A 12,440-nucleotide genomic window follows, 5' to 3' on the forward strand; every position below is an offset into this window, starting at 1 on the left:
CCGTTCTAACCGAAACAAATCTGAAACCCGGGATAAATTTTAGCTTCCCAGGATTTTCTACTGTGCGCATGGATCGAACCCACTCGGGCGGAGGTGGTGTAGCTTTGATCATAAAAAATAATATCAAATATATAATCCAACCACATTACCAAACATCAATTATCGAGACTGTTGGTGTTGAATTGGAAGGCGATATGGGAAAGTTTCTCGTGATAGCTGCATATTGCCCATTCCAGTGTTATGAAACCAATGGGAATGCAAGGAAGTTTAAAAATGACCTCCAAAAATTGTCGAGATCCCGGAAAAAATTCATAATAGCTGGTGACTTTAACGCTAGACACGAAACATGGAAAAATCACCGTAGAAATCAAAATGGTCGCCTTCTTTTCGAAGACTCTCTGACTGGACACTATACAATTCATGCCCCCGACGAACCAACTTTTCTATCTCCAGCTGGAATCTCGTCAACACTGGACATTTTCTTGTCAAACATGAATGAGATTTCCCACCCAAACACAATACAGGACTTAAGCTCTGATCACTTTCCGGTTTCACTTCAAATTGGTGAGAACATACGAGTAAGGGAACGAATTATTAGAAAGGATTATCATAATGTAAACTGGGTTGAGTTTCAACGCCGGGTGGATCGTGAACTAATTGATGATATTGCTTTAAATTCAACGGAAGACATCGACCTAGCCATTGAAAATTTTCAGCTGGCATTGACGCAGGCGGAAGCTCAGTGCGTTAGAAATATTCCAGTGACTGGTAAAATTCTGCAGATCGACACAATGACCAAGGCCATTATCAGGCAACGCAACAAAGTAAGACGCCAGTTTCAACGGACAGGAGATTTGGCCAAAAAATATGTGGCAGGAGGACTATCGAAAATAATTGCTGAAAGGATAGAACAAATTAAAAATAACAATTTCAGCAACGAGCTGCGTAAACTTGATCCATACTCGCGCCCGTTCTGGAAAGTCTCCAAAATCTTGAAGTCCAAACCGCAACAAATTCCACCGTTGAAATCAAATAACATTACCATGATTACACCAGTGGAAAAGGCTAATGCTATTGGGGAGCATATCCTTAGCTCACACAATCTAGGCAATTCGATGGTTAGCCCCATGGAACAAGCTGTTCGAGAAACAATCCTCACTTTGCAAGCTACGCCATGCTATGTTCCCACTAATAGGAAAATTACTAGCGAACAGGTAACATCTGCACTGAAAATTTGCAAGAATATGAAGGCACCTGGTTTCGACGCGATACTAAATCTCATGCTGAAAAAGCTCAGTACCAACGCCCATGCCTGTATAGCACGAATACTGAACAGATGTTTGGATCTTCACTACTTTCCATCGGCATGGAAAACAGCGAAAGTTGTGCCGATACTGAAGCCTGGTAAGGACCCCACCAGCCCTTCTAGCTATCGCCCCATCAGCTTACTGTCGTCCTTCAGTAAATTGTTCGAAAGGTTAATCTTGGATAGAGTTCTACAGCACATTGAGATGAACAACATTCTGCTTCCGGAACAATTCGGTTTTCGTAAAGGCCACTCGACAACGCAACAGCTTCAAAGGGTTACGAATACCATCGATAGAAACAAAGCAGTATCCAAATCCACAGCCATGGCGTTACTGGACGTGGAGAAAGCATTTGATAATGTTTGGCACGACGCTCTAGTATTCAAAATGTACCGGTACAATTTTCCCAACTATGTGATCAAGATAGTCCAAAACTACCTAAAAAATAGAAAATTCCATGTTTCAATCCTCAACACTCAGTCTGATGCATTTGATATCCCTGCTGGAGTTCCACAGGGCAGCCTACTCGGCCCTATACTATATAGTCTCTACACCTCTGACTTCCCCCGATTGCCTGAAGGATGCCAACTGTGTCTTTTCGCCGACGATACTGCTGTCCTATGTAAGGGCCGTAAAACGCGACAGCTAACGAAGAAACTCCAGGATTGCCTCGCCACTATTACAACGTACATGGACACATGGAAAATAAAAATAAATGCGGCTAAAACACAAGCAATACTGTTCCCATTGAGCCTCTCCCCCAAGCACATTCCACCTGCGGACTGTAAAATAAAAGTAAATGGCACTCAAATTGAATGGTCCAATGAGGTAGTGTACTTGGGACTCACGTTCGACAAAAAGATGCTCTTCAGTTCCCACATCGAAAAGACCAGGAATAAATGCAGCCTATTAGTGAAGAAATTATATCCTCTGATTAAAAGAAAATCAACACTAAACATTAAAAACAAAATAGCCGTGTATAAACAAATCATTCTGCCCACAATGTGTTATGCCATGCCAATATGGCAAAGGTGTGCAAATACTCATAAAAACAAGCTGCAGGTTCAACAAAACAAATGTATAAAAATGATTCTGGATCTTCCATGGCATACGAGCACTACAACAATTCACGAGCTAGCAGAAATAAAAACTATAGGAGAAAGTATCAACGCTATACGAAGCAAATTTATAGAAAAGTGTTCCACTTCGGAATTCCCACTAATTAACAGTTTGTTTAATATTTAGGTTAAGTTAGTATAAGTAGTCTTAAGTTAAATAACATAACTGCAAAAGTTGACCCACTACCATATCGAAAGAAAAAATTTAAAAATGTATATACACAATCAAAACGAAGATGAAAAGCAAAGCTGTATCACTTACTATGTAAAACATACAGAAATGTAAACCGAAATTAACCAATAAAACTTTAATTGTCAAAAAAAAAAAAAAAATTGGTTTTACCTACCAATCAGTCAGCGCAGTTCGCATCGAGAGCGTTAACAGCAGCAGCACCACCACCACGTCGTTACTATGGCACCGAAAGCCAGCGGAAAGGCTGTGAAAAAATCCGGCGGCGGCGGTGGCAAGGCACAGAAGAACATCGCCACAAAAGCAGGAGGAGAGAAGAAGAAGAAGCGAAAGCAACGGCGCAAGGAAAGCTACGCTATCTACATCTACAAGGTGCTGAAGCAGGTCCATCCGGACACCGGTGTCTCGTCGAAGGCGATGAGCATCATGAATAGCTTCGTGAACGACATCTTCGAGCGTATTGCTAACGAAGCATCCCGTCTGGCCCATTACAACCGACGGTCGACGATCACCTCCCGCGAGGTACAGACCGCCGTTCGTTTGCTGTTACCGGGAGAGCTGGCCAAACATGCCGTATCGGAAGGTACCAAGGCCGTTACCAAGTATACCAGCTCGAAGTAAACGTGTCGCCCGCCCCGCCGCCGGATGTCACACACCATCGTCATCGGCCCTTTTCAGGGCCACCAAAACACGTTCTGGTAAAGAGTTGAATTGAAATGTACACATAGTTTATATAAACATTAGTTGTTGTTGTTGTTGTTTGTTTGTTTCATTAGAGTTGTCATTTTTTTTTCCCTCTCTGTCCATTTTTCAAATCATCACCAAATCAAATATGTGTTTTGCTGTAGTTTGTGGAAATAGTCTTTCCCCTTACCGCGCTAGTTGATTGTTTTTCGTTAAGACGGAAAACGGTCTTTCCCCCCTTTGTCGTGTCTATATTCTACTCAGTCTAAAACAGCCCCAGCGTATGAAAATTCTGCTGCAAAAAGAACACATTTCTGGATCATACTTGTTAATACAATACACTTCTCCCAGCCTTCAAACTTCTGATCTGCGTTGAACGTTAATAATTAAAAAATAGCCAACACAATTTATAATCTCAAAGTTGAACAATACAATACGTTCGTCAATTTAGGCTAAACAAAATCGGTAATTATCCTCTAGCAGTGTCTCTAGTCGTTCGTTTGTTTATTGTGCCAGCCAATTTTTCTCTGTTTTATAATAGCCAAAATAAGCGCGTTGTTTGCTAATCAGAGTAATATTATACTTGCTCTGTCTGTTTGTTTGTTTGTTAAGGCAACAGAAAACCACGGCCTACTATTAATTTACCTGTACGTACGTACGTACGTTTATCTGAGCAAAAAACCGCGCCTATTTACTAAAGTGATGTTGTTTAATCAAACTAACGACGACTGATTTATCTTGCCAATCGGCGGCCTGTTGAATGCGGGTGTGCGCAAGCTAGAAAACTCATTGGTGGGAATGGAGCATTAACGGAAAATAAGCATCAATCAATTCTTTACAATTTTGTTAGCCCTGAAAAGGACTGTTGTTTTGGGGGGACGCGCACGTTGTCGGGAATTTACTTCTTGCCGGCGGTGACCTTCTTCGGGGCGGTGGCGGCCTTCTTTGGCTTAGGGGCCTTCGGCTTGTTCGCTGCAGCCTTCGATGGTTTGGTGGCTTTCTGTTTAGTGGCAGCCGTTACCGCCTTGGCAGGGGCAGCAGCAGCTTTCGTTTTCTTCGCAGCCGATTTCTTAGCGGCCGGGATTGCCGCCGCCTTTGCCTTTTTGGTCTTCTCACCACCACCACCGGCCGGCGGATTTTTCTTCTCCCCGGATTTAGTAGCCGATTTTTTCGCTGCACCCGATGGTGGTTTCTTATCGCCAGCCGGCTTCTTAGCCTCGACCGTCACCTTAAACGATCCGGAAGCACCGGTACCCTTGGTCTGGGTGATGTTTCCCTTCTCGACACCCGTTTTCAAAGCCTTCCGGATAAACGGAGCCAGCCTGGCGACGTCACACATGTAGTTGGCGGCGATGTACTTTTTGATCGCCTGCAGTGATGATCCGCTCCGTTCCTTCAGGGTCCGGATGGCAGCCAGAACCATCTCACTCACTGGTGGATGGGTTGAAGATTTTTTCGGTTTCTTGGCGTCACTCTTGCTAGCCTTGGCCGCCTGCTTCGGTGGTGCTTTGGCGGCTGGCGGAGAGGCGACGACGGCAGGGGCCGTAGCAGCAACGTCGATAGCAGTTTCAGCCATTGCGCGTTCGTTTGGTTTGGTTTTCTTCCACACACAGTTGTAGACGACGAGTTGATGGATGCACGATGATGCAAGTCTGCGAATATGATAACCGGGGGCCCGGTGTCTGTTGTTTAGGATCGTATTCATCGGCTCTGTTTGGGAACGCGTAGATGACGGTTGAAAGTTACTATTCGATCGGTGCCGGTAAAATTTTGCGGACTGTTGTTTTAAATCAACCAAAATCGAATTACTGCTTGTGAAATGTACACTGGAAGTTTGCTTTCAATTTACCGCAATGTGCACACCGTCCAAACTGACACCCGCTGAACATTCTGTTTTAAGCGTATGGGCGAATATTATCAAATCATGTATCCGACTATGGCGGCACGTGCAAACTGAATTGTGGAAAATTGGTTAATTTGAACCATCTAGCAATTGGAAAACCTTTTCGATGCTATCCAATCGAAAGAAAACTTCTCTCTATATGAAATTATTTCATTTTTGTATATATTTGCTCGAGCGGAAGTGCTCGTAATTTGGCGACCTGCGGAAAACGTTTCGGTCGGCTGGTCCTTTGCTGAAAACTTTCGTTATTAAAATTACTAAAAAGTTAACGGGTGGCAACACAAATTTTGGATTTTTTTTTTTTTCGCAACCTGTAAAAAAAAGACAAACGATTTGATTGAAATTAGAAGATACGTTCTCCATTGTTGACCAAAAATTAGTGAACATTTGAAACTGATCCGTAATTGGATGCTGTTCGGCGAAGCTTCCGTTTGATGTCGGAACAGGCGCGTAGTACGGCGTCTATGTCAACACTTTGCTAATGCATTTCGTGATCTTCTACCAATCAACTGTTTGCAATTCGTGGCTCTCAAAACAAAATCCCGAAGAAATCTGCGATTGGGCGACACTGAAGCAAATTGTGAAGCGGGTTGTGATTTTTAGGGTACAAATGGGATCGAATTCGGGAACGATTGTTTTTTTGCGTTTTTTTGGCGAGGGAAGTAACTTGCTTCGTGCAAAACAAAATATTTACCCAAAATAATTTTTTATCAACCGGCAAGCGGCATTGAAATTGCAGCGTCGAAAGGTGTTGTAAACAGTCGATGACGCAACATTTTCGCTTTTAAAATATTGCACCGTGCACTTTTCGCCGAGATTCTTGTGTTGCTCGTAGAACCGTACAATGCGCACGCGGAATGCTTTCTTGTTTCGACGGCAAAGAGAGAGAGAGAGAGAGAGAGAGAGAGAGAGAGAGAGAGAGAAAGAGAGAAATACCTCGAAAAAAATCCAACATTTAGTTGCGGATTTTGATTTTAGTGCACTAATAATCAGTGTTATTTTGCATTGCTTTGGCTATCTCAAAATTCTATTATTTCGGATATACCTGATCAACTCGCTACATCGTTGTGTAGCAGACTTCTCGCATACATCGTCGTCGACGTGGCTGTGAGCTAATAAACCGCACGCGTCGGCCATCACACCCAGGTGCTTCAGCGCACGCATCGATGGGAACGATTGTCCCCCGACGCAGATCACAAGCGCAAATTCAGGTAGATGAAAGCGTGGTAAGCTAAAACGCGCGCGCGAAAAAAAAAAAGAGTCGGTCGGCGGTTCGTTGCTATCGAGAAACGAGCAGTTTTGTCCCATGATACGCAAGCTCAGGAGAAAAAGGAAATGCATATATGAAAAAGGGAAACCCAGCGCTCAGTCGTAACCACTGGTCTCTCGCATATCCATCAAAATCGCACACTAAACAGTACGACGTCCCTGCAACATGAATGAAAATATGAAGGATACATTTCAAACTAATTCTTTTTTCTAAACGTTTGGTGGCCCTGAAAAGGGCCTTTTGTGTTGTCGTGAACGGTAGGGGGGGGGGGGGGGGGTCTTAACCACCAAAACCGTACAATGTGCGTCCCTGGCGTTTAAGCGCATAGACGACATCCATCGCAGTGACGGTCTTCCGTTTGGCATGTTCAGTGTACGTCACAGCGTCCCGGATAACGTTTTCCAGAAAAATCTTCAGCACACCACGGGTTTCCTCGTATATCAAACCGGAGATTCGCTTCACTCCTCCACGTCGAGCCAGACGACGAATGGCGGGTTTGGTGATGCCCTGGATATTGTCACGAAGCACCTTGCGGTGCCGCTTAGCGCCTCCCTTGCCGAGCCCTTTTCCTCCTTTGCCACGGCCAGTCATCTTCTTGGTTGTAGGTAATAACTTAGTAGGCTAGCACAGCACACCTGCAGCAGCAGTAGCAGCAGCGAGATTCCAATACCGAATGTTGCAATTCGGCCCATTGAGTAGCGCTTTTATACTGATGCACACACATTCTCAGTCGCCGCCGCGCCGGCATAGGTAGATTACCATGGCTGCTATCTATATGCTTGCAGATGTGTTGGTTTGAAGGGGAAATAGCGCGAACACGAAGTTCACTGTTGCCACTGTTTTAGTATCTTGGGATTGCCGAAATCTGGACTACTGCTGACATGGTAGCATTTTCCCTGGAAAACGATTGCCCGGAAATTGATTCTCCTGAAAAAGAAAGAAAGAAAAAGTAAATCGAAAATAGGGCTACAAACGGTTTTTTTTTTTCTTTGAACTTATAAAGATTTTCTATACATCCGTCTACATGGTGCGTTCGTTATATTGGCTTCTATGGTACTGAAATATCGATATCTGATACTGATCTATGATGGAACAAATTGTTACTGTGAACAAACTAGTTCTGTTTGATATTCTTCTACTGTTGGAATTTTATTGATTTCTAGGCGATTTTTTGCTCATACATAGTTTTTCTTTTTAGGAATATTTTTTTGCAAATCTGATGAAAAGCTGAAAATTTCAAGTCTGGCAACGCTGGCTCCGCAATGGAAGTGGTGGGGGAAGTATAGTAGCCGAATCGAACCGTATACAGAACGAAAAGGCACATGGCACATGGCACGGGCACGAGCGAGACAGGCGATAGTAGTGTGTATTCGCGACTATAAAAAAAATCGGTCGGTCTGTTTTGGTCATCATTCGTCGTTTGAACAGCGTCACCGTGGTAGCAGTAGTAGAGCAGCATTTTCGCGCCATGGCCCGTACGAAACAGACCGCCCGCAAGTCCACCGGAGGGAAAGCTCCCCGCAAGCAGTTGGCAACGAAGGCTGCCCGTAAAAGTGCCCCAGCTACGGGTGGCGTTAAGAAGCCCCATCGCTACCGACCAGGAACTGTCGCGCTGCGAGAAATTCGTCGCTATCAGAAGTCGACAGAGCTACTAATTCGCAAGCTGCCCTTCCAGCGTCTGGTGCGTGAGATCGCGCAGGACTTCAAAACCGATCTGCGCTTCCAGAGCTCAGCCGTCATGGCCCTTCAAGAAGCCAGCGAGGCTTACCTGGTTGGATTGTTCGAGGATACCAATCTGTGCGCTATCCATGCCAAGCGAGTGACCATCATGCCGAAAGACATCCAACTGGCTCGCCGGATCCGTGGGGAGCGGGCCTAAATTTGGTGTGTGCCCATCACCCCCCAGAACGAAACAGCAACAAACGGTCCTTTTCAGGACCAACCAATCATATTTTACTAAGAATTATTAGCAGAAAATTTCCGTTTCCCTCCAAAAATGCTCAGGCAGGTGGCTGTGTGTGTGTGTGTGTGTGTGTTAGAAAGCACGCCGATGGGATGATTTTTTGCCAGCTCCACCACCTCGTACCGATCGACAGTAGTAGCGTGTGAAAAACAAGAGACCCATTCATTGAGGGAAAATTTGTGATTTAGCACCAAATCGATGAGTGAACTTTTGAGAGATTGAGTGCGGGTTAAATGAAATCGTCAATGCCATGATATATGAGGGAAACTATTATTAAGTGTCTGACGAGCATTGCAATGAAACTTGTGCAATGCTCACAAAAATGTACGTTGATGATTATCGGAGTGAAAATCAAATTAACTCTTTTTATCAGAAGAAAATAGTCGCCCTGAAAAGGGCGGTTTTTTTTTCGGCTCGAAAGGAGCGGGATTTAGGTTGCTGCGGAGGCCCTCTTTTCAGTCTTCTTCGGCAGCAGTACGGCCTGTATGTTAGGCAACACGCCACCCTGGGCAATGGTCACACCGGAGAGCAGTTTGTTCAGCTCTTCGTCATTTCGAATGGCCAGCTGCAGATGACGGGGGATGATTCTGGTCTTTTTGTTATCGCGGGCAGCGTTTCCTGCCAGCTCCAGTACTTCGGCGGCAAGATATTCCATTACAGCTGCCAAGTAGACGGGTGCTCCGGCACCGACACGTTCAGCATAGTTTCCCTTCCTCAGCAGACGGTGAATTCGGCCAACAGGGAACTGGAGACCGGCACGAACTGAGCGGGATTTTGGCTTTCCCTTCACTTTTCCTCCTTTACCGCGTGCAGACATTGTTGTAGGTTTATCGCTGTGCGTATGCAGTCACGTAGACAGTACGAGTAACACTGATGCCGTTCGCGTACGCAGCACCCCTTGTTATGCATTCGCTTCATTGCACATCGTTCGCCAAAGGGGCGGAGTAGCGAACGAACGAAACGCGCTAAACACAAAAAAGGACGAACCTTCGTCTCGCTACACGATCGTATATAAGCGATATGTACAGTGGTTTTACCTACCAATCAGTCAGCGCAGTTCGCATCGAGAGCGTTAACAGCAGCAGCACCACCACCACGTCGTTACTATGGCACCGAAAGCCAGCGGAAAGGCTGTGAAAAAATCCGGCGGCGGCGGTGGCAAGGCACAGAAGAACATCGCCACAAAAGCAGGAGGAGAGAAGAAGAAGAAGCGAAAGCAACGGCGCAAGGAAAGCTACGCTATCTACATCTACAAGGTGCTGAAGCAGGTCCATCCGGACACCGGTGTCTCGTCGAAGGCGATGAGCATCATGAATAGCTTCGTGAACGACATCTTCGAGCGTATTGCTAACGAAGCATCCCGTCTGGCCCATTACAACCGACGGTCGACGATCACCTCCCGCGAGGTACAGACCGCCGTTCGTTTGCTGTTACCGGGAGAGCTGGCCAAACATGCCGTATCGGAAGGTACCAAGGCCGTTACCAAGTATACCAGCTCGAAGTAAACGTGTCGCCCGCCCCGCCGCCGGATGTCACACACCATCGTCATCGGCCCTTTTCAGGGCCACCAAAACACGTTCTGGTAAAGAGTTGAATTGAAATGTACACATAGTTTATATAAACATTAGTTGTTGTTGTTGTTGTTTGTTTGTTTCATTAGAGTTGTCATTTTTTTTTCCCTCTCTGTCCATTTTTCAAATCATCACCAAATCAAATATGTGTTTTGCTGTAGTTTGTGGAAATAGTCTTTCCCCTTACCGCGCTAGTTGATTGTTTTTCGTTAAGACGGAAAACGGTCTTTCCCCCCTTTGTCGTGTCTATATTCTACTCAGTCTAAAACAGCCCCAGCGTATGAAAATTCTGCTGCAAAAAGAACACATTTCTGGATCATACTTGTTAATACAATACACTTCTCCCAGCCTTCAAACTTCTGATCTGCGTTGAACGTTAATAATTAAAAAATAGCCAACACAATTTATAATCTCAAAGTTGAACAATACAATACGTTCGTCAATTTAGGCTAAACAAAATCGGTAATTATCCTCTAGCAGTGTCTCTAGTCGTTCGTTTGTTTATTGTGCCAGCCAATTTTTCTCTGTTTTATAATAGCCAAAATAAGCGCGTTGTTTGCTAATCAGAGTAATATTATACTTGCTCTGTCTGTTTGTTTGTTTGTTAAGGCAACAGAAAACCACGGCCTACTATTAATTTACCTGTACGTACGTACGTACGTTTATCTGAGCAAAAAACCGCGCCTATTTACTAAAGTGATGTTGTTTAATCAAACTAACGACGACTGATTTATCTTGCCAATCGGCGGCCTGTTGAATGCGGGTGTGCGCAAGCTAGAAAACTCATTGGTGGGAATGGAGCATTAACGGAAAATAAGCATCAATCAATTCTTTACAATTTTGTTAGCCCTGAAAAGGACTGTTGTTTTGGGGGGACGCGCACGTTGTCGGGAATTTACTTCTTGCCGGCGGTGACCTTCTTCGGGGCGGTGGCGGCCTTCTTTGGCTTAGGGGCCTTCGGCTTGTTCGCTGCAGCCTTCGATGGTTTGGTGGCTTTCTGTTTAGTGGCAGCCGTTACCGCCTTGGCAGGGGCAGCAGCAGCTTTCGTTTTCTTCGCAGCCGATTTCTTAGCGGCCGGGATTGCCGCCGCCTTTGCCTTTTTGGTCTTCTCACCACCACCACCGGCCGGCGGATTTTTCTTCTCCCCGGATTTAGTAGCCGATTTTTTCGCTGCACCCGATGGTGGTTTCTTATCGCCAGCCGGCTTCTTAGCCTCGACCGTCACCTTAAACGATCCGGAAGCACCGGTACCCTTGGTCTGGGTGATGTTTCCCTTCTCGACACCCGTTTTCAAAGCCTTCCGGATAAACGGAGCCAGCCTGGCGACGTCACACATGTAGTTGGCGGCGATGTACTTTTTGATCGCCTGCAGTGATGATCCGCTCCGTTCCTTCAGGGTCCGGATGGCAGCCAGAACCATCTCACTCACTGGTGGATGGGTTGAAGATTTTTTCGGTTTCTTGGCGTCACTCTTGCTAGCCTTGGCCGCCTGCTTCGGTGGTGCTTTGGCGGCTGGCGGAGAGGCGACGACGGCAGGGGCCGTAGCAGCAACGTCGATAGCAGTTTCAGCCATTGCGCGTTCGTTTGGTTTGGTTTTCTTCCACACACAGTTGTAGACGACGAGTTGATGGATGCACGATGATGCAAGTCTGCGAATATGATAACCGGGGGCCCGGTGTCTGTTGTTTAGGATCGTATTCATCGGCTCTGTTTGGGAACGCGTAGATGACGGTTGAAAGTTACTATTCGATCGGTGCCGGTAAAATTTTGCGGACTGTTGTTTTAAATCAACCAAAATCGAATTACTGCTTGTGAAATGTACACTGGAAGTTTGCTTTCAATTTACCGCAATGTGCACACCGTCCAAACTGACACCCGCTGAACATTCTGTTTTAAGCGTATGGGCGAATATTATCAAATCATGCATCCGACTATGGCGGCACGTGCAAACTGAATTGTGGAAAATTGGTTAATTTGAACCATCTAGCAATTGGAAAACCTTTTCGATGCTATCCAATCGAAAGAAAACTTCTCTCTATATGAAATTATTTCATTTTTGTATATATTTGCTCGAGCGGAAGTGCTCGTAATTTGGCGACCTGCGGAAAACGTTTCGGTCGGCTGGTCCTTTGCTGAAAACTTTCGTTATTAAAATTACTAAAAAGTTAACGGGTGGCAACACAAATTTTGGATTTTTTTTTTTTTTCGCAACCTGTAAAAAAAAGACAAACGATTTGATTGAAATTAGAAGATACGTTCTCCATTGTTGACCAAAAATTAGTGAACATTTGAAACTGATCCGTAATTGGATGCTGTTCGGCGAAGCTTCCGTTTGATGTCGGAACAGGCGCGTAGTACGGCGTCTATGTCAACACTTTGCTAATGCATTTCGTGATCTTCTACCAATCAACTGTTTGCAATTCGTGGCTCTCAA

General features: G+C 45.2%; 6 protein-coding genes across 6 annotated transcripts; 2 read left to right on the forward strand and 4 right to left on the reverse strand.

Moving 5' to 3' along the window:
* Positions 1-3,986: 3,986 nt before the first annotated feature.
* Positions 3,987-4,888, reverse strand: LOC131695189 (histone H1A, sperm-like). The gene is made up of 2 exons (XM_058983705.1): positions 4,321-4,888; positions 3,987-4,052 (listed from the first exon to the last, which is right to left on the reverse strand). The coding sequence occupies exons 1-2, from the start codon at positions 4,873-4,875 to the stop codon at positions 3,987-3,989; spliced, it is 621 nt and encodes a 206-aa protein (XP_058839688.1). The 5' UTR covers positions 4,876-4,888.
* Positions 4,889-6,751: 1,863 nt separating this feature from the next.
* On the reverse strand, positions 6,752-7,164 carry LOC131695190 (histone H4-like). The gene is made up of 2 exons (XM_058983706.1): positions 7,108-7,164; positions 6,752-7,066 (listed from the first exon to the last, which is right to left on the reverse strand). Exons 1-2 carry the CDS (start codon positions 7,162-7,164, stop codon positions 6,752-6,754), a joined length of 372 nt encoding a protein of 123 aa, XP_058839689.1.
* Positions 7,165-7,937: 773 nt separating this feature from the next.
* Positions 7,938-8,351, forward strand: LOC131695191 (histone H3). Its single transcript, XM_058983707.1, has one exon. The coding sequence runs from the start codon at positions 7,941-7,943 to the stop codon at positions 8,349-8,351; it is 411 nt and encodes a 136-aa protein (XP_058839690.1). The 5' UTR covers positions 7,938-7,940.
* Positions 8,352-8,865: 514 nt separating this feature from the next.
* On the reverse strand, positions 8,866-9,252 carry LOC131695192 (histone H2A-like). Its single transcript, XM_058983709.1, has one exon. The coding sequence runs from the start codon at positions 9,250-9,252 to the stop codon at positions 8,866-8,868; it is 387 nt and encodes a 128-aa protein (XP_058839692.1).
* Positions 9,253-9,519: 267 nt separating this feature from the next.
* On the forward strand, positions 9,520-9,950 carry LOC131695138 (histone H2B-like). Its single transcript, XM_058983657.1, has one exon. It carries the CDS (start codon positions 9,542-9,544, stop codon positions 9,938-9,940), a length of 399 nt encoding a protein of 132 aa, XP_058839640.1. The 5' UTR covers positions 9,520-9,541; the 3' UTR covers positions 9,941-9,950.
* Positions 9,951-10,690: 740 nt separating this feature from the next.
* On the reverse strand, positions 10,691-11,609 carry LOC131695193 (histone H1A, sperm-like). The gene is made up of 2 exons (XM_058983710.1): positions 11,025-11,609; positions 10,691-10,756 (listed from the first exon to the last, which is right to left on the reverse strand). Exons 1-2 carry the CDS (start codon positions 11,577-11,579, stop codon positions 10,691-10,693), a joined length of 621 nt encoding a protein of 206 aa, XP_058839693.1. The 5' UTR covers positions 11,580-11,609.
* Positions 11,610-12,440: the final 831 nt, after the last annotated feature.

This window comes from Topomyia yanbarensis, unplaced genomic scaffold (genome assembly GCF_030247195.1).
Source record: "Topomyia yanbarensis strain Yona2022 unplaced genomic scaffold, ASM3024719v1 HiC_scaffold_30, whole genome shotgun sequence".
NCBI classification, from domain to species: Eukaryota; Metazoa; Arthropoda; class Insecta; order Diptera; family Culicidae; genus Topomyia; species Topomyia yanbarensis.